This window comes from Cyprinodon tularosa, unplaced genomic scaffold (genome assembly GCF_016077235.1).
Source record: "Cyprinodon tularosa strain WSP-4 unplaced genomic scaffold, ASM1607723v1 ctg43, whole genome shotgun sequence".
NCBI classification, from domain to species: Eukaryota; Metazoa; Chordata; class Actinopteri; order Cyprinodontiformes; family Cyprinodontidae; genus Cyprinodon; species Cyprinodon tularosa.
Genome location: NW_024039152.1, coordinates 1,578,209 through 1,600,301, shown reverse-complemented (window position 1 = coordinate 1,600,301; position 22,093 = coordinate 1,578,209). Strand labels below are relative to the sequence as shown.

The 22,093-nt window shown below is 37.7% G+C and overlaps 1 protein-coding gene and 2 long non-coding RNA genes across 4 annotated transcripts; all 3 read right to left on the bottom strand.

Annotated features, from left to right (window-relative positions):
• Positions 1-559: 559 nt before the first annotated feature.
• LOC119792723 (RING finger protein 122-like) lies at positions 560-17,506 on the bottom strand. Of its 2 annotated transcripts, XM_038299481.1 has the most exons (7): positions 17,347-17,479; positions 7,848-7,884; positions 4,920-5,076; positions 2,861-2,903; positions 2,525-2,566; positions 1,283-1,365; positions 560-711 (listed from the first exon to the last, which is right to left on the bottom strand). In XM_038299481.1, exons 2-7 carry the CDS (start codon positions 7,867-7,869, stop codon positions 591-593), a joined length of 468 nt encoding a protein of 155 aa, XP_038155409.1. In that variant the 5' UTR covers positions 7,870-7,884; positions 17,347-17,479; the 3' UTR covers positions 560-590. The 2 variants fall into 2 exon arrangements, with proteins under 2 accessions (XP_038155409.1, XP_038155408.1); XM_038299480.1 differs by lacking the exon at positions 7,848-7,884 and having other exon boundaries at positions 17,347-17,506.
• On the bottom strand, positions 9,224-9,796 carry LOC119792725. Its single transcript, XR_005282022.1, has 2 exons — positions 9,616-9,796; positions 9,224-9,317 (listed from the first exon to the last, which is right to left on the bottom strand). It is a non-coding gene; the product is annotated as an uncharacterized LOC119792725 (long non-coding RNA).
• A 267-nt stretch (positions 17,507-17,773) lies between the features above and the next one.
• LOC119792726 lies at positions 17,774-18,256 on the bottom strand. The gene is made up of 2 exons (XR_005282023.1): positions 18,099-18,256; positions 17,774-18,000 (listed from the first exon to the last, which is right to left on the bottom strand). It is a non-coding gene; the product is annotated as an uncharacterized LOC119792726 (long non-coding RNA).
• Positions 18,257-22,093: the final 3,837 nt, after the last annotated feature.

Here is a 22,093-nt window from a genome sequence, read left to right as displayed (position 1 = left end):
GCTTATATGACTTTAAGGCACTTAGTATTAGCATTAGCCCATGTACTGAGAATGTAATCGTTCTCAATATTATAAATACCTGTAACTTGACGTTGACATGTACTTCCTCAAACAAAGTTCATAATTAGTTTATAGTTTATAATAGGGTCTATTCGGTGCACCTCAGTCATTTTTAGGTTAAGGAAACCTTTCTAGAGACACTGAAACTTTAGTTTGCTTAAAATCGGTGATGTTAATTTGTTACCAATCAACCTGATCAGAAAAAAATGAGATTGCAATGAACAAACTGAGGTTGGCTATGTGTCAGGTGCAATATTGGTCCCCTTGCTGACTTATGAGGCAGTCATACTTCGACTAATTTACTCAGATTAGAGTTTTGTTAAAATGTCTTAGTATCATCTCATATGTCTAACTTTTTTTTGGGGGGGGGGGGGGGGGGGGAATGTTCTTCTAATCCTAATGAGATTCACTTAAAAATCTCTGCAAGAGCAGCTTTACCTTAAAGAAATATTTGCATTTGAGAAATAATTAATTAAAACTCTGAGTGAGTCAGTTCAGCTGAATGAAGATTGCCCATCATTGCTCCTTTATCAGACCTCCGAGAGACTCTGTGGCTGCTCTGCTGTTTGTTGGGGTTCAGTTTGGACTCGACAAACTGACTTGTTGCACATTGGACACACACTCCGGATTTCTAACCATTTTAGCAGACATCTGTAAAAAAGAAGCATAAAAGCTTGCGTAAAACTCAATAAAAAAATAGATTAAGAGCATTAGTATCAAAGCTCTTTCTGCAAGAGATATGCAAATCTAAGCTACTAAAGATTAAGTAAAGTTTAGACAGCTTAGCCCAAGAAATCTGATGTAATTTGCCAATGAAAATATAGCAAAAGCAAATAGTTCATAATACTAAAACCTTTGTGGAAACTGTTTACCTTAAAGATTTTGCGTAACTAAGTAAGAATATTTAAGGTTGAGTTACTTACATGTTTTACATCATGATGTAGATGCTGTAAAATATATAAGTACTTCAAACTTACTTACTCAAAAACTTTTATTTAATCGGTCTCCACAAACATTTAGAGTATTCTGTATCTGAACTTATTCAGGTTTTTTAGTGCAATGTGGAGTGTTTTTAGGGGTTAGTTTAGTATGCAATGGACACTTAAAAAATATGTTCAAGTTAACATTATTTAGGCATGCAAAACTCTGTATTTAAGGCTTTTAAACAGTCTTAAGTTGTCACAAAACCACAACAGTCAACAAGCATTACAACAGAACTCACTTTTTGTGAAAAGCATGTGAACATGGGCACACTCCAAGCTCTTCCCTGCAGCGAAACTCTTCCAAACATACTGCACATGTTTGCTGAGAAGAGAAAACACAAGAAAACAATTCAGTGAACAAAAATAAAAGTGAAGCGTTAATCCCCAATAAACAGAAATAATAAAAGCCTAAATTATATCTATAAAAAAATTTAAGTTGAACAATCTGCTAAATTAGTGATCCATCAAGTCCTGTATTGGTGACAGTCAAACAAAGTTAGCCGTAGAGAGGCTGAATAGGGGAATTTTTGTGGACAAGCTCGCAATTCAAAACTAGCCGTGATCAAAGGCAAAAAAGAATGAAAAACATCCAAAGCTTAAAGCGGTCAGCAAAAAATAGAAATCCAGATAAAACTCCTCAGGTCAGCAAAACAGGTGATCTTAATTATTACCGACACCAAGTAAGAAAAACTATGCCTATCCGCCACATCATGTCTTCCTAAGGTGTCCTCCTAAGACGTGAATATGTGGTGACTTTCAGGCCTATTTCTCTTTGCTACTCTTTAAAACATAAAAGACATGGAGAACTTGTCGGGAGATGGGTGTTACTCTTTGTCAGGAAATAGCTACAAGAAATTACCTACTTATCTGAATTTGCTCATAAATAAGCCTGAGAAATAACTAAAAAGTTTAGATGTGTGGTTTTTGCTTATCTAAAATTCTTTTGTACAGGCTGAGCGATGATTTGAATTTGGAGTAGGACTGAAATTCAAACATGATTGCGGGGTTAAATCACTGCAAAACAAAACAGAAAGCAACAGAAATTGTAACAGAAGATCCAAAAAAGAACAATGAGTAACAGGGAACTTCATTACAGAGGAAGTTTGAGAAATGAGATTGGATGTGGGTGTGTTAATCAGAGAATTAGGTTGAGCAGCTGAGGCAGGGGATAAGCTGGATGACTTAAGAAGGAGTACTAATTAATATAGCCTTACTGAATTGAAATGTTAGACTATTAAACCAATGGGAAAAAGTAAACAGATGTAACAGAAATGGATTAAAAGTTGGAAAGAACTGAACACAAGAATACACAAAGAACTAAAAACAGAATGATAGGCTAATATAACAACACAGGGTATCGCTATTTTTTCAACATAGATAGACTGATAGACTTGAAAATAATGAAAACACAAAGAAACACAAAAGAAACCCCAAAACTTGGAGGACTAACATTTTTAGCTTGCAACAGGAACTTAACTTACACCAAGAAGACTCAGTTTCTTTCCTGCCCCTTTCAAAACCACCTGTAAATGACAAAAGACAAATACGTAAATCCCATTAGCTTACCTTACAGAAAAGTAAAGGAACACATATGTATTTAGAGACCAGGCAAAATGGCTACAGTAATTCAGTTCAGTTTATTTATATAGAGCCAATTCACAACACATGTCATCTCAATGCAATTTACAGTTCACCAGATCATCCAGTCAAATTGATTCAAAGTTTTCTATCTAAGGAAAACCAGTTGATTCTATCGACTCATTGACTCGAATGCAATCCCTCACACTAATAACTAATAAACACTAATAACATGTTACCTCATTGTAGCCATAGTGCTCTCTCGCACCTTGTCTTCTCAGTCTGTAAAGACACAACAAAATCACAGTGCTGTTTCAAGAGTTCACAATAGTTCACTGATGGCTGGCTTGCTTTCTCATTTCATTAACATGCCTAGCTCTGCCCTGTTTCTCATCACTCCTCATCTGATTCACCTGTTTCAGCTCCTATATAAACTCCTTAGTCCCAGCTATCAGTGCCAGATTATTCTTGAGTCTTTGGTCTTGAGAGTTCTCTAGTGTTTCTAATAGTGTTCTGATTGCCTGATTATCCGTTTTTGTATTTGGACCTTTGAGCCATTCTGCTCCTGTCTGATCTGTATGCCTGGCCTGTCTTTGGACTCCTGTCGGATTCTTCTGTGGATTGAACCTGGATCTTTCTCTTGACTTTGCCCTGTGGATTGTCCTGCCTTTCTTCATCAGCTTGGATCTGATCCTCTGTCAGCTCTGCAGCCTTCAAGGCTTCAGCATCGGCAACTCTTTGGCAGCGTCCGCTGCGTCATGTCATCCTCGTTCTCTGGGCATGGACTGAATTGTCAAACCAGGTTAGTGACTCACATGTTCATAATCATCCTCCGTCAGATTATTGTAGTCACTAATCTCTGATAGACATAACTCAGACGCCCTAGCCACTGCAGCCACTACCATTGCAGATCTGTTCCGTCATTGTTTGAATAAACGCTTTTTTAATTATTCCACTGTCTGTCTTGCCTGAATTCTGGGTCCTACTTTCTGAGCCGTTACAGAAGGCAGAGAAACAGAGAGATATGGTTGATAGTTGGAGGTGAAACAGACAGAAAGAGCCTGGTAAAAAAGTATAGTTGAAGTTAACAGGAAGTTGGAAGGAAGAGCAAGGTCAGAAGTAAAGATAGAGGAGAGAAATAGCAGGAAGTAGGATGGACGGAGTCTGCATCCATAGTGGAAATTGGCAACAGGCAGGAAGGAAAGAAAATGGATTCAAACCAGATTCTTGAAAAACAAAACTCTTCGATTTGATGTTTTGGCCTGTTTTGATTCAGGTGTTCAGTCATGACGGGTTCAGAGTTTTTATTATGCAATCTGCCCTCTCCTTTAAGCTCACACAGTGCTTTCCAGTGTTTCACCTTAAAGCATTCCTGCCGTGCAAACCAGGTTACATCTCTTTACTCAGACAAGTCTTGTCAAGCTAGGTGAATCAGCTGGAGGTGTCGAGTACTTCAAGCTTTCCTGGAATTTTTACAATGTCAAATTCATGTATCAACCTGTAAGGTAATTTCCCTCAACACGACTGGGCTGCAGCTGAGTCAGGAAAGTGTTAAGGAAAGTGTCTGAATATTAGCATTATTGTTATAGGATTATAGGATTATTATAGGATCATTTATTTATTTCTGTCATGATCCTGCCCTTTGTAGAACTTTTTGGGTTCTGTTTGAGTTTCTTTTTTAGTTTTCATTTGCATTTTAGGTAATTCTGTGTTTTCCTGGTTATTGTTTCTTTTCCGTTTTGTGTTATTGCAGTTGTTTTCTAGTAGTATTTATGCAGTAAGGTTTTTTGTGTTGCTCTGATTACCCCAGTCTTTGTTCTGTCGCAAATGTATACTCTTGCTGTGCAGTTCCTGAGTGCTGGTTTCTTATCATTGCTTTGCTCCCCATGTGTGTTTCTCCCTGACGTCTCCTGGGTTTTTGGTTTTCTGTTATGTTTTGGTTTTTGGATTTGCTTCTGTTGCCATCAGAATTTAAATTAAATCTGCAAGAACTCATCTCTGTCACCTCATCTCTACATTTAGGTCTTCAATTAACTTCCACCAATCCTGACAATTTCCAAGCTTTAAACACCAGCCATAAAAAGCCATGACATGGAAATACATATATGAATAAACGGAGCTTTTTTGGTACAATATGGAACATTTGCCCAAAGTAGGAAATAGATAATGCATCCTTATTTTAGAGTTATTGATAGCAAAAGATATATAGGCTGTCAGCTGTATTAAACAGTGAAATGCAAAGCCTAACTTTGTTTGCTCAAAGAACACCAAAACTCTGACTCTTCTGTAAATCTGTACCTGAAAAAGTAGCAGCAGAAGATGAGGCTAAGCATGAGGATGAAGAGGCCAGTGCCCAGGATGATGAGGTAGATGTTTAGTGGCAGGCTGAAGAGTTTTTCAGTTGTCATCTTGCAATGGGAGGCAGCGTCCTGCAGTCCAAAGTTACATAGACACCCTAGGAATGGGGAGACATGGGTAAAAGTTATGCATTTAAAGAGATTTAAAATCCCAGCAGAGTGGTTGAAATTTTTTTTTTTTCCAGTGTGCTTTTTATGTAAGAGAATGTGCTTCATGGGCTTTGATGATTTGTAGGGAACCAAATCACAAAGGAACAATTTCCTTTTTATAATCAAAATGACTGCAGGAAGATTTATTAGCTGTGAAAATGTCATGGATAAGCAGTGGTCGGTGCTGAAACCTTTTTGCATTAAGTAAGAGTATTTTAATAAATAATCAATCTTTATTGATCTCACATTGGAGAAAATTTTCTCTGCATTTAACCCTTCCCCATTGGGAGCAGTGGGCTGGCATTGAGCAATCGGGCGTTAAAGGTATTGCTCAGAGACCCAGATTTGCAGTCTGTGGGAGTGGGTCTCAAACCCAGAATCTCAGGATTCCAAGCTCTATGCCCTACCCGCTAGGCCACCACTTGAGCTTATGCTAATAAAACCAAATGAAAAAAAATATTCACATAGTTATTCTAACTTTCCAACCCACACCCTGCTTCTGATGATGTATCAAGTGCAAAAAAAAAAAAAAGCCATAGAGCACAATTTTTTAAGCACAACCCACCAAGAACAAAAATAACCATGTGTGAAAATATATAAAAGTGTGTGGTAATTAGCTAATTCATTCTGATCTATAATGAACTCATCAACTTTAAAGCCTCAAAACACACCTACAGTACATACATTGAAATGTGACTCAATTAATCTTTTCACCCTTATTTCTAATCTTTTTCAGCTAACTCTGCTCAGCATCTGTCTGTCTGCAATTTGGTCCTGAAGAGGAGAACTTTTCTTCAGCCTACTAAACACTGTTTTCTTTGGTTCTGGTGTCAATGATGATCAATTTTGGATTATTTTCTTTGTACAATTTCTTAGTAACTTACAATCACTGACTACTATTCCTTTCCAACTGTGTTGTGTTTATTTTGTTGCGCTTTTTAATTTTCCATCTATGTTGCTTTGGGTTTTCTGACATGTAGATGTCAATTTCTTGGTCTACCGACATGTCTCTGCCCCTTATTGTGTTTTTCAACCAAGACAATGTTTGTTTTTTTACGTATTGATTTGCTCCTTTGAAGGAGTTTTATAAACGATAGCTATCTTTTTGGGTTGTGTTTTACGTCCATGAGAAATGCAATAATGCAAAAGCTCCTAAGGCCTGCAGGTAAACTGTTACCAGCAGATTAATTTGCAAAGCTAAACTTGTGCAGGTTTTAATTTTGCATAAGTTAACTTGAGGGCGATTCAATTTTGTTAAATATTTTTCCTGCTTGACCTGAGATTAACTGTTTCTTTTTGTGGATATGGTCTCAAAAGTTAGAATGTGTAGGAATATTTTAGATATTAATTTCAAATGTACCTCATATCAGCGCTTTGCTTTGTTTTTGCCATCTGAATCAGTTATGATTCCCAACCCCCATCACCCTAACATGGTGAGCACAGGTTAAAAAGAGCAACTCTACACTGGAGCTGGTCTCTGGCTCAGAAATCCCGATTTAATATGCAAAGGTCACAACAGAAAGGTACAATGCTGAGGGCTGACAGGACTGTTTGGCAGGAGGTTTAGGTTAAAGAGGAGGCAACTGTAATCTTAGCGCTTTGTTAGTAAATCATTGATTGTGAACGACCAAAAGGTAGGCCACTGTGCAAATGCTGCCTGCATGGACAAGCCTGAACCTGAGCATTGTGAGTGGATCTGATCCTGCAAAATATCAGCTGTTTCTGGTAAATTCTTCCCCTAAAATACACAGTTGTGGTTGCTTAGTTGTAAAAACCAAACAAAAAAAAACATGGCGCATAAGTTTGTTGCATCATAGCTGTTGGTAACTTCAGTTCCAAACCAGCTTGTCAGCTTTTCACTTGGGTGTGTACAACAGGATATGTGTATACGTTTTGATCAAATTGTATCTCATGATTAAAATACGAGTAGTTATTTCACACACTATTATTTTAAAAAGGCAGTAAGAAATAAATTTACCAAAGAAAAGATTGCAGCCAAAAATTGCTGAAATCTTACGACTTTGAGTATAACAGATTGAAACCTTAAGTCAACAAACTCAAACAATTAACGTCTTTGTAAAGGTAGACCGATCTCTCATTGCAAAACATTTCAGTGACCACAAAAAAAAAAAAAATTAAATCAACAGATTAATTCTATGTTGTGCTTTACCTGTGAAACGATTGCATTTTGGATTGAAACAACAGTGCCAATGTAGAATTTAATGTAATATGCATGTTAAATACTTTGTCATATTCTTTCATAGTGAATTCTAGATTACTTAATGATAAATTTAATCTATAAACCTCTTAGGTTCGTAACTAAAAAGACTAAAAAACTGGGTTAATTTTGAAAGGAGAAATTTTGAAATATTTCTTACTTGGTTTGAGTCTAAATAGCTGGTTCCTTTGGGTATCAGCTTTTTTTTTAATGGTTGTACTAAGCTGAGGTTCCAAATGAGCCTCAGGCTGACTGATTCTAGGGGATAAGTTGACAACAAAGACTGACAGACACTGATGGGTTAGTGGTTTAAGTGACAGGAGGACACTGTTGCAACTTAGCGACTTTTTTTAGACCCCTGCAATATTTTTTTTTCTACAAAACAAAAAGAGACTAGAAAAAGGATTGAACACTTTTTGAGTTTCTTGGTGATTCTCTAATCACTCAGCACTTAATTCAATGAGTACCACTGTGAGCTCCCACCACTTCCAAAGCACTTACAGGTGTCTCTCAGCAGCCTCATCGTGCAGAAAACTGCCTGCATTTAAAGCAAAGAGGAGACCAACTTTACTCAATTTCTGCATAGCAAACATTTCATGCATGAGCAAAACTAATCTCACCCTGGGTGTGATCAGCTGCAGTTTGTATACATAACAAAGTCGCTGTGACTTTTAGGAAAGCAATATTTTCAGGCCACCTTGCTGTGACAGTCGAACCCACATTAAAGAAGTAAGCCATTGTAATGATAAAAGACCCTAATTGTGTTGACTTGACAAAAACTCATTTGTGCTTTAGCAAATACTAATGGAAAACAGGCAAGACTTTTCTAATATAACATTAAAAACAGTCATCTTGAAAAAACTAACTTATTTTTAATAACCTGTAAATAAGATATATCTGAATGAATAATATCAGAGGTGCAAGCAGACGTGCCTCCAAAGGCTAGCCTGCTTGTTTTGAGCTTGTAATTTACTTGCCCTGCTGAAAAATAAATGTGCTAAGTGTACTAAAATTTAGCATACTTTTGTGTACTTGAAGGCACACTAATCATTACTATACTTTAAGTGTGTTTATGATTAGTTAACTTGAAGGATGCTATTTTGGAACAACTAATTTTGTACTAAATATATTTTAATTGTAATTAAATTGTGGACAAGCTCAACTTGAAGTGTATTTAGTGTACTTTGATGTGCTAAAGTGGAACAACTTAAAGTATATTTTGTATACTTTAAGTATATGAGTTTATATGTACTAATATATGCTTAATTAGTCAAATTAAAGTGCACTATGGTTGTATTATAACTACATTAAAAATGATTTGTTAGTGTCTTAAAAATATATAAGCTTTATACTTTTAATATACTCTTACTGTGGTAATAATATGCTTAATTATACTGTTGGCTTATTCCAATTACTAAAAAAGCATACTTTGCAGTTAATAGTAAATATACTTTATCATTACATTGCTATACTACTTTCTACCTTGCACATTCTTGCAAATGTATTAACAGTATACTAAATGCTGAAAGACTTGTGGATATACTTCCGTGCAGATGAAAAAATATACTTTAATGTATTTGAAACATGTCCAAATTATAGTACATTACAAATAATATAACTTGTACTATCTCAGAATGTATAAACATTTACATATCGACGTTAACCATTTTCATTATAAAACTTACAACACATTTTCAAATATTGGTACTTTAGTACACTTTGTAGAAATATGTCAATTTCAGGCAGCAGACCTAAACATTACAAATAAACTTTAAAGAACGCAGAGGAATACTGAACAATGAAAAACAACATTCCTTATTATTGCACCCCTAAACCCTCGCACCATACAAAAACACGCCCACCACACATTATTTTCCTTTTTTTGGCTGAACTGCTCATTGTTACATTTTCGTCTGATGGCCGTGCGCACATCAGAGACACTTGTCTACGGAAACTCCAGAAGAACAGCGTCTGTTAACCAAACAGAGAGATACTGTAAATTCATAGTATTTTTGAGCAGTACATCAGAAAAGTCTGACAAATTGTATCAGTATGATATACCAGGGTCCATAAGTGCACCAGAAAAAAAAATTGTCCATTTCAGTTGAATTTAAATAAATCTGATGCATCAAGTGGTTTTATCAGATCTGATCAAAAAAATTAAACAAAGTAACAACAAAAATTGTCAGAGATCTCAGAAAAGAAAAAAATTATGAATCCGCAGAAAGAAAGGGAAGAAAAATCCTTAAGTTTCCTTGTTTTTTCCTACCACCCTCCAGGGAACCGGATGGCATTCACATTGGGAACATTCTGCATCAACATCTCTGGTGGAGTCTAGTCCAGTCCATACAATGAACCGCTCAGCTGTAACAGCAGATTCTGCAACTATGTAAAAAAAAAAACAGCCTGCACACAAATGTGCAGAGCAATTACTTCAATTGGAAAATAAATCATGTAATCACCATAATATAAATTGGTTTTTACCACATTTATACAGACAAAAATATAAAGTAAAATTATCAATTTACATGTGGTTCACTGTCTAAGAAATCATTATGGTCAGTAGTCAATACTTGTATCTGGAAAAAACAATCCAGGACACCTATGAAGGGTTAATTTTACGTTAACCCCTTGTGGGGGTTTTACAGCAACATCACACAAGATGTAGCTAGCTTGAAAGTGCATTTTCTTTTTTAGAAGAGCACATGGGGGGTGTGTTAGCCTCCTTCTCACTGTGCTAATGCATTCAATAAATCAAAAGAGCTAGTAAAATTACATATATTACAAAACATTATATCCTGACTGGTTTTACATCTCAAAAAATTTTAAATTTCATTCACGGTTCATTGAACTCACCGGATATTCTTCAACACAATAATACAGCAAATTTTCCCTGTAACCGATTACATCCCCGTTTCTACAATAAAATATAAAAATAAAATCGCGTTTTATACAGATATTTTAAAGATTTAAAAAACCAAATGGGAATGTTTTAAAAAGTTACCTCTTCCTGCAGCCCAAGGGCCCTTTAAAAAGAAAAGCACGCTACCCTTTTTCGGGAGGAGCCGTGCTAACTGCTGTGCAGGTGTGGGCATTCAAAGTCTATGGAATTTGATATCAGTACTAAACCCAAAAACCCCCCAAGCTAAAATTCTTGGGGAGTATACTTTACGCACAAGGCCAAAAAACCCTCCACATTCACTCCTATATGCTAAAGTGTGTCAGCGACTTTTAAATATGTGCACCACAATTGGTCTTGTTTGCAGTAGCCCCTGACTTTGATCATTAAACAATACTAAACTGAAATGTTTGGTTGCTTAGTTGTAAACACAAATAAAAAAACATGAGCGCATCAAGTTGTTGCATCATAGTGTTGGTAACTTCAGTCCAACCACTTGTCACTTTTCACTTGGTGTGTACAACAGTATGTGATACTTTGTCAAATGTATCTCATAATAAAATACGGTAGTTATTTCCACACTATTATTTTAAAAGGCATAAGAATAAATTTACCAAAAAAACATTGCAGCCAAAAATTGCTGAAATCCTAGACTTGAGTATAACAGTGAAACCTTAAGTCAACAAACTCAACAATTAACGTCTTTGTAAAGGCAACCGTATCTCTCATTGCAAAACATTCAGTGACCACAAAAAAAAAAAAAATTAAATCAACAGATTAATTCTTGTTGGCTTTACACTGTGAAACGATTGCTTTTGTGTGAAACACAGTGCCAATGTAGAATTTAATGTAATTGCATGTTAATACTTTGTCATATTCTTCATAGTGAATTCTAGATTACTTAATATAATTTAATCTATACAACCTCTTAGGTTCGAACTAAAAAAGACTAAAAACTGGGTACATTTTGAAAGGACAAATTTTGCAATATATTTTACTTGGTTGAGTCTAATAGCTGTTCCTTTGTATCAGCTTTTTTTTATAATGTTGTACTAAGCTAGGTTCCAAATGAGCCTCATGCTGACCTGATTCTAGGGATACAGTTACATAACATGACTGACAGACACTGATGTTAGTGAGTTTAGTGACAGGAGGACATGTTGCAACTTACGACTTTTTTTAACCCCTGCATTTTTTTCAAAAACAAAAAAACTAAAAAAGATTGAACACTTTTTGAGTATTCTTGTGTGATTCTTAATCACTCATGCACTTATCAATGAGTACCACTGTGAGCTCACACCATCAAAGCAACTTACGGTGCTCTCAGCAGCCTCAATCGTGCAGAAACTGCTGCATTTAAGCAAAAGAACCAACTTACTCATTTCTGCATAGCAAAAACATTATCTGCATAAAACTAATCTCACCCTGGGTGTGATCAGCTGCAGTTTGTATACATAACAAAGTCGCTGTGACTTTTAGGAAAGCAATATTTTCAGGCCACCTTGCTGTGACAGTCGAACCCACATTAAAGAAGTAAGCCATTGTAATGATAAAAGACCCTAATTGTGTTGACTTGACAAAAACTCATTTGTGCTTTAGCAAATACTAATGGAAAACAGGCAAGACTTTTCTAATATAACATTAAAAACAGTCATCTTGAAAAAACTAACTTATTTTTAATAACCTGTAAATAAGATATATCTGAATGAATAATATCAGAGGTGCAAGCAGACGTGCCTCCAAAGGCTAGCCTGCTTGTTTTGAGCTTGTAATTTACTTGTGACTGCATAACAATTCAGAAGATTTGTGAATTAAGGGCTTAACCTGTTAAACAACTGTGTTTAGTAACATTTTCAGGACAACGATGATCCCAAAATGCAGCATTTACCATAGCATTCCTAGGTGCCATACTTTTTCTCAGTTTTAAGATAACTTAAAAGACCAGTTTGATGTTATACATGCTTTAACATTTTGGAATGTGGTCATTTTAAAACAGACCATAATACCACTTGAGCTTCACATTAATGCCTGCTTTGGGGAGTGGCGGCCTAGTGGTTAGGGCATTGGACTTGGAATCCTGAGGTTCTAAGTTCAAGCCCCACTCCCACGGCTGCCACTTTGGGCCCCGGGCAAGGGCGCAGATAGCGTGTACGTCAGGGGTGTTCTGACGTACACAGATTCGAATGACCCTCAATCCGTCCCCCCCACTTTTATTAAAAAAAAAAAAAAAAAAAAAAAAAAACATACGGCGAAACTCACAGAAAAGCAAAAAGCTTTTTCTAATTTACTGCTTTGCAACAACAACATAAAACAGTCAGATCATAGACGGGCAATCGTTTTGTTTAACTGCAGGCTGCCTGCGTCGTAGAGATTCTAATCTAAAAGTTATCCTGTCTCTGGCGTTTACGTCTCGAGCCTGGTTTCCATGGTTACTCAGACAGACAGTAGTGGCGGGACAGTTCCCAATTCCGGAGTCCGGACATCAACATGAGGCCAGCCAAACCGAAAAAACAGAAAACAATTGCATCCTTTTTTCGAAAAGCACCAACTGTAAGTAAACTGTTCATCATATCACTTTGCATTTTTTTGGTTGTCTGTTCGATGTCGCCGTGGAAAAAAGAGTAGAGACGGTCAGTGAGAATAGCGTGAAGAGAGGTGCCAATGTTATAAGGCGGGAGGCAGGGGGAATCGACTGGCATTTATTTATTTATAATTAAATCGACTGTTCCGACTTTTTCTGGAGTTGTTGGGGGTCTTTCAGAAATGTGTAGGCTACAGTAGGCTACTTGAATCCGTATTTATGCCAAGCCAAATGGTTTAGGTTGTTACAGGTTGAATCATGAGAAAAACAAACTTCAAAGCTAGACAAATTCCACTACACAGGGGCGGATTTAGGAAATTTGGGGCCCTAGGCAAAGACAGGCATGGGGCCCTCTGAATTGAGAAGACAACATATAGAACAGACCCATTATACAGATACAGAAATTTTAATAGAATAGAAATTTGAGGATGTCATGTATCTTCAAGTTTGTCTATGTCACTGTAACTCGGAGGAAAGAATCTCTCTCTCATATATATATATATATATATATATATATATATATATATATATGTGTGTTTGTGTGTGTGTGTGTGTATATATAAATAAATAAAAGGTGCATGTCACAGGAAAGACTAGTGATGTTACAAATATGACAATTGCTTAAACTACAGAACAGTAAATTATTTAATATATAATTAACGTGGCCCTTAGCATCCCCAGCTGTACACAATAACACACATTAAAGCAATGTTAATACAAAGCTGTAAAGTAGAGTGAGACGTTGATAATAACTTCCTTATGTTTTTTGAATGTATAAATTTAATTATAAAGGACTAAAACACCTAAAACTTATGGGTGATTTTACAACATTTAAAAGCCTGAGATTTTACTGAAACTGGGGCTACTGGGGCTCACTGGCCTTAGATGTAATGAGCGAACTGGAAGTGCTGAATACATCGCTCCAAAAAAGCACCCAGACATTGGAGGGCATTGTCTCTGCAGTCTCAGTTGTCCAAGAGAGATTACGGGACAAAAAAAGCCAGCCCACTTTGAGGCAGTCTTTAAGGAAGCAGTGGATATGGCTGAGAAGCTGTCTCTAGAGCCCATTGCTCTATCTCGAACACATAGGCCCCCAAAGAGATATTCTGGGCCAGCACCTGCACACAGGCCAGAATCTGCTGTGGAGTACCACAAAGTGGAGTTCTACAGAGTCCTTGACAAAGTAGACACACAACTTTCTTCATTTGAGGCCATTTATTGAAAAGCCATGTAAAGTACTTATTTACAAATTTGTTTTTGTATATATGTAGGCTTTGCTGTTCGTGTTTCTGTGTGTTTACAGCCTGCACTTAAAGTCAGTCCATGTTTAAATAAAACCTTTTTTTTTCACACGTCATGTGGCATGTTTGGTGTGTACTTGGTACCAATACATGTTATTTTCTTGCAATGATGGGCAATTAAGACTGATGGGTTGTCATAGCTGAGTAATAGCCCGTAATAGGGCTCGGGATCCACGTTGCATTGTGGGACGTCGCAGCCATACTGACTGCTACGCAAACGTAAGCATAGCTCTGACACAACGTTGTTGTTGAAAGAAGAGACAGAAGTAGAGAGAAAAAAGATGTTAAAATCCCGAAAAGGATCTGGAATTTACCGGGACACATTAAATAGAGAAGCCAGGGACCGGTATGGTGACAAAATCAGCATTGTTAATCATTTGGATCCATATAAAGTTCCAAACAATGAGTGGAGCACCGATGAGTGAGCGCCTATACTTCAAAACAGTTCCCAAGCTACAAGTCCTTGGAGTCTCATGTGCAGTTCATGAATGGATGGGTTCAGGAGCTGCAGATCATAAAGCCAGCAAACAGTGCGGACACAGTAATCCGTACGAAGGTAAGCTGTGATCAGACGGGCTCTGGAACCTGCTAGTTTAGCAACTGCTAACCGCTAGTGCTAACAACCACTCACGCATGTAATGCACTTTTAACTAGCTGCTATGTGTTTCAAAGATGTAGTTAGTAACGTTAACTGCCAACCCTCCGGGTTTCTCACGTATTTGAGCATTTTCCCGCTGCCGTTTTTATTATTTTCCCGTAAAAGATCCCAACTTTGAAGGAAAGAAACAAAGTAGGCTATAAAATAAAACCGTGCATCTTTAACTTACCAGAATGAAAATGCAGGGAACACACTCTCAATGACATTGGAATACTGTGGAAAGTTATGTTCGGTCGTCTTACAGCTGCGATCCAAGCTAGCCGACGACTCTTTATCTCTGATGCTTGGTCTCCATGGTTACGCCTCCAGTCAGGAAAGCGGTGGAAAGTTAACCCATTTTCTATGTTGTTCCCATGGCGATGATGTGTTGAGCTGTTACAGCCCACAATACAGCAACGGTTTACCATGGTTGAAATCAAGTTAAGGTGAAATTAATCAAATTAAAACACGGCTGAGAGGGAGTACAGTATGCGGTAGTCATAGGCAGTAGTCTGAGCCGCTTTAAAAGACGCATTCAACATGGCGGCGACGCGAAGTGCTTACGTCACGACGACCAAGCCCTATAGTAACTGTCCCCCACAGTTTCAAAAACCTATCTGTGCCCCTGGCCCCGGGTGCAGCACAATGGCATCCCACTGCTCCCCAGGGGGAAGGGTGAAATGCAGAGAGTTAATTTCATTGCTCTGTACTTGTGACAGTGTAATGACATTAAAACACTGGGAAGAATATATATATATATTTCCTGTTCACAGACATTTTTAGGTTTACTGTTCCAAACATCTCAATGTAGAGGAGGAGAGTCTCTATTCCAAGTCTCTCCCAGGTGATCAAGCTCCTCATCCTATCTCTAAGGGCGTGCCTAGCCCCCCTGGGGAGAAAGCTGATTTCAGCTGCTTGTACCAAGGATCTCCCTCTTTCGGTCATGCGTCATAGTCTATGATGATAGGTGAGGGTAGGACCAGTAAATTAAGAGCTTTACCATTTTGCATATCTCTCTCTTTACCACAAAAAACTGGTTATGGTAACTGAACACATCCCTGACCGATGGCTCCACCAGACGAACCAGCAGACCCTCACTACTCACTTGTGCCCGCTGTATCTGTCCAGATTCCTCCACTTCCAGCGTATCCAGCTGGTGATCTGTGGACAGCTCCTCCCCTATCTTAACCCGACTGTCTTAGACATGTGGCCGAAGTTCAGAAGATATGACAACAAAGTCAATCATCGACCTCTGACCTAGGGTGTCCTGGTGACAATAGCACTGATTGACGTCATAGGCCTATATATGACTGGCACAGAAGTCCAATAATACAACTTTGGGTTCAAATTTGGGGGTCCTTTCCTCTCAATCACACCCCTCCAGGTCTCCCAGTCATTTCCCATGTGGATGTTAAAGTCCCCCAGTGGTTTGATGTCCCTTGAAGGAGCACTAATCATACAGTTTGGGTATTTTATAGTCATCATAAGGGAGTTTTGAACCTTTCTTTCCTATCACCCAGAGATGTGTGCCTTAGGAAACTACCAGGGGCATTTAAGCTCCAGTCAACATAGCTTCTGGGATCATCCAGGCACTGAAACCCGTCCACCATGTTAAGATCGCGGTTCAAGGAGGGCAGTCTTACAAACTTACAATTTAATAAGTAGGATGATAGAAAATCTGTCATAGAAAACGTTGTTACTGCCTGCAAAACCTCAACCAATACCTCAAACACAGTTCTGTTTCTGCAAAACAAATGGATTTAGCATATTTTGGAGGAAAAGCAAAAGCAAGGCTTATGTTAAAGAAAATCAAAATGCACAGCTTTAATTATGTTTTCTGCCATGGAAAATATACATTTGAATCCATTACCCTGTGAGACAATGGAGGGAAAACAATGATGCAAAAGTAGCATATATTGCAGGTTTTGTAGATTTTTTTGTGTCACATTTCTTTTACATTAAGTTAAAAGTAATCTAAACTGGAGTCTCGTCCAACACTGTTATTTTTCACCTTTGAACCTAATTGAAAATAGGATTTATCTTAAAATGTCTATGATTTTCACCTTTATTTGACATACTTCTAATTTATACACCACCAACATAAAACATAAAGAACATAGAGAAAGAAATCCTGCTCTGTGGTGTACTATAAAAGCCCTAGAAGCTAAAAACTTTTTCTATTTATTTATGTATTTCATAAACAAAATAAGGGGTGAAGTGTAACTCAGTTTTTTGCATAGTAAGATAAGGAATTGCGACCCTGCTTACCATAAAACCAGTGTTGAACACAAAAACTGATTTTATATATATAAAACTTGTAAACTTTGAAATCATCCTGTTGTCAAAGCAGTTTTTAGCTGCTCATACAAAAACAAAATCTAAATCTGAGATCAGACTAAGTTACCTCAAAAAGGTTGGACTTGTTGATTTTGCTTTTTCACTACATTGTTTGAGCCTCACTCTTCTAACTTCCCCATGGTCAAACTTTAAAGGGCAGGGGACCGCTGTTTGTGTGGCACGTGTGTTGAGCATGTTTGAACAGAAAGAAAGGCTGTGCCACTGATGGTTTTTAAGACACTTACCGTAACACCACTGAACCGGATGCATCCAACATGCAAATGTGTGACAAACACTCCCTGGAAGAAAAGTTTGATGTTATTACTCTGCAGTTTCTCAGAAAGCACTGTTTGAAGAAGTTCTCGAGAACTGCAAACTAAAACCAGGTTTCCTGTACTCCAGTTTATGTGTCGATGTGCAAAGAGTTTAGAGGCCTTCAGATAACACACAACAAGATATCCACTAATTAGCCGAATGTTCTTCTGAGCTCTATTGTCTGTTGAAGATTTATCCACACAAAGCGTTATACTCCCATCGACTTTTCAAGCATCTGATACTAGCATCTGAGTAATCCTTTGTGTCTTCATGTTCGATGACAAAGAGGGAAGGAAGACATTAAATAAATTCCAGATCTCTTCTAGGATTTAACCTCTGGCTGAACAGTCACTGTTGCATTTGCTCTCCTTTCTTCTTCCTCCTGTGTGTTCTCCTCTTAGATTCTTGAGTCACTCTTCTTATCTCTGGCTTCAATAGCCTGCCGTGGAGAGACAAAGAAAAAAGACATGGATGAATTTCCCTTCAGCTCAGCCTGTTATCTGTGAAGGCAGTGAGAAGAAGGCAGTCCCCTTCGTGCTCCTGTGGAAAGCGGATCCCAACACCTCCATCTGCTTTTCTGCTCCCTATGCAGAACACACAGCATTTGGTTTGTAACACAGGAAGACAACAGCACCAATCTTAATTCTGATCCAAGCTCTCTCCTCCTCTGTTTCCCTCTCACATTTACTCTCCTCCCTCGTCTCTCTTCTCCACTTCTCATCTGCAGCTCTCAGTTTGTAAACAGATCCCTGCTCATGTGATTCGCTGTCTGCATCACAGCTCTGCTTTCGCTGCCCCCTCCTTCCTTCCTCTCTTCTTTCTCTTTCCTGCCTGCCCTCCTTTCACCCCCTCACCCCTCTGAGTTCGTCCCCTTAACTGTTCCCTCCTTCCTTTGCAGCTGCAAGCTATTATTGAAGTAGCTGCAGAGCAGATGGCAGACAGGCAGATGTGACGCCAGACATGAGGAAGAGGCTGAGCAGCATTTGGAGGACCTATTGATCACTTTCAGGCCTATGAAGGAGGAAGACATTTGTTTCTTAAACAAAGAAATGCACGGATGATGCAATTACACTGATGAACCAGTTATTATTGAAAATAGATGGAGAGAATCAGTAAGGGGTAAAATAAGGGTTTGCAGAAAACAAAAGTATATTTCCTTCCCTTAAATCAGCTTTATAAGAAACTAAACTATTGGAAGAGATGTGAAGTTAGATATATTTTTTTTACGCCTGCTTTGTTTTAGGCCCCTAATGGACTACAAGAACAAGAGCAAAGAAATAAACACTCAGTGCTTTCATTCCAGACATAATTATCAGTGATTTTTTTTTTGTTATGTAAATCTAACTTCATCTGTATTACACAGCTCACACAGTGTAGTTTATCTTTAGAAAATAAATACCCTTGCTGTTTCAGTAGTATTTCATAGGAAAAGCAGCAGCGAGGTGCTGCTAAGAAAAAATAGTGTATCAGTATGAAATGACCACATATACAAAAGCAGAACTTCTGCCTGTGTACTGGTCTGAAGCATACAAGTGTGTGTTTAAACTATGCCAAGATTGATATGAGCAATGATCTCACCAACTGCTGCTGTCCATCAATCTGAGAAGAGTTTTAAGATTCTTTCCATATGTTTTTTTTATTATTATTTCTACAGTAAAAACATAAAACTCAGCAGTAAATCTTTTCAGAAGTAGACAGCCAAACAAAATGAATTCAATTCAGTCATGTACATAGCACCAAAATGCATGTCATCTTTAAACATTTTACAGAGACAGTATAATCAAGTTGAACAGACAGACTGGGTGGTTTTATATCTAAGGAAACCCTGCTGATTGTATCCGGTTATTGACTTAACAGCATCCGCTCTACCTGGATGAGCATGTAGCAACAGTAGATATTGGCGTGCATACTGTAGCGTTGTTGACTTTACAGGAATTCCTCACACAGCTCTTTCAGCAGATCCAGGCTGACAGACAGAGGCAGATGTAGAAAAAGAACATAGAAGCACTGATCCTTGCATACTTTCTACATTAGAAAATGTAATATAAATTAGCTCTATAGTTGGCTCCGTCAAGATCCAAAAAGTTAATCGGATGAGCTCAGAGACAGTTTTCAAATCAAAAAGGGTGAACGAGAGCACATACAATCAGTCACAGTTAGAGCTGTTTGATAAGGCTGAAAAATGTCAATGCAAGGCTTTCATATCAGTTGATATCAATGATTATTGGTTAGTTATTTTTTAAACAGTTAATTTTCACCAGATGTCACTAACAACCCATGCAATCCACAAATACAGAGCAATCAAACCATAGATGTCCAGAAATTAAGATATGTGTAGTAATGTGGAATAGCACAAGGAAAATGTATTGAACATGTGAAGAAAGGGAGGAGAAAAAAATCTTCTCAGTAATTAGAAAGCAATCCTGCCCCTTTTCAGTGCAAATTAATATCAGCTGGTTCAGTCCCAAATGACTATAAAAAGGTATCTTTGGTATCACACAAGAAACATCTCATCATGGGTAAAAGTAAAAAGCTTTTTTAACCCCATCACAACCTTATTGTTGCAAATCATAATGATGGAATTGTTTGCAGAAGGATTTCTAAACTTCTGAATGTTCCATTGAGTGCTGTTGGGCCGGTAATCTGGAAGAACATAATTTCACCATAAACGATTACAACCAGGTGTTCCTCGCAAGATTTCTGACAGAGGACTGAAAATAATTATATAAGAGTTGTCCAAGAGCCAAATATCACTTGCGGAGAGCTTCAGAAAGACTTGGAATTATCAGGTGCAATTTATTCAAACAAAACAAGAAGTAATGCACTAAACCGCCATGGCCTGTATGCACGCGCACCACGCAAGACTCCACTGCTGAAGAAAAAGACAAGCCTGTGAAATACTGGGAGAATATAGTCTGGTCAGATGAGACCAAAATTTAATTATTGGATGTCATAATACATGTCATGTTTGGAGGTCAACGGCACTGCACATCACCCCATAAACATCATAGCAATAGTGAAGTTTGGTGGTGGGAATATCATGGCGTGGGGCTGTTTTTGAGCATATGCTACTGGCAAATTTTAAATAATTGAAGGAAGGATGAATGGAAAAGTGTACAAAGACAATCTTGATAAAAATCTGCTGCCATCTACCAGGATGATGAAGATGAAACATGGGTGGACATTTAAGCAAGACAATTACACAGCCAAACACACAGCCAAGGAAACTCACAATTGTTTTCAGAGAGAAAATATATAGCTGCTAGAAAGGCCCAACAAATCACCTGACATGAATCCAATAGAAAATCTATGGAAAGAACTAAAGATCAGAGTTCATAGAAGAGGTCATTGAAACCTTCTAGATTTGAAGACTGTGGAAGAATGTGCGAAAATCACACCTGAGCAATGCATGCAACGCATTTCTCCATGAAGCTGTCATTGCCAACAAAGGCTTTTGTACAAAGTATGAAATACATTTCAGTACATTTCCCCTGCCGTTTCACTTTCTTACAAATAACATAATTTCTGGTCATCTATGGTTTGATTTCTTTGTATGCCTGGATTGCATGGATTGTTACCAACATTGTGTGAAAATATCAGGTCAATAGCACCTCTAGAAATATTTTAACTGAGAAAAGTGGTGGTGTGTTCAATACTTATTTCACACCCTGTATTTAAACATAACTTTTGATTTACAAATATAGGTTGGTCCTACTAACAACCTTGCTTAGTTTGGCCTTGAGAGGTTGAGAGGCTAAACTAGTTCCTCTGCAAATATACCCTAAAATGCCCTGGGGTTCTGAATCTAAGTACAGTGGAATTATTAAAATTTAATTGGATGCATTTTCTATTGATATTTGATCATGTGTGTATACATAAATCAATATATAATGATATTCATTAATTGCTTTGTCCTAGTCTCACTAAAAGCTTAGCCAATAGCTATGTCTAGGACAGAAACAGGACTAAGAAATGGAAAAACAGGCCGAACTGTATCATCTATACCTGAGGGTAATTGAAAGCAGCAGCAGGGCTGCTGCCTCCCTCCAGGATGGTGTAACAACTACGCAGAGTGCCAGGCTTGATGTGGTTACTATGACAAGAAAAAGCAGCATAAAGTTAAAAATGTAAATAACAGATAAAGCAAAAGTAAAGAATATCAATGGAATTTCATAGAGAGGGAAAGTGGTCCCTATGTCCTCCAGCATCACAAGGGCTAGTTAATGCTTGACACATCGGACTTAGACTTAGAGATAGACAAACTTAATTGTCATTTTGTATACACAGAGTATAAACAAAACAAAATTTCGATGCAAACAGCTTCTCAACAGTGAATAAACAGCTTACAGCAGTGACCAGTGAGGTGGTGTTTACAGTCCAGTTGAGGTCGTCTGTGATGTGCACCCCCAGGAATTTGGTGCTGCTGACCACCTCTACAGCTACAGCTTTTTAAACTCTAGACTGAACTCTGCATCACACTTAAATCATGATTTTGCACTACCAATGTGCTGAACAGTTATAATCCCTTTAAATAGGACACAACTTAAATGTTCTGCTGCATTTTGCACAATATTTATTTTTGCACTGCACTGAACTTTTTCATATCAATGCCCATTATTTAAACTGTTTTCTTTTATTTCCTACATTGTGTACATTCTGATCACTGCTGCACTTTAT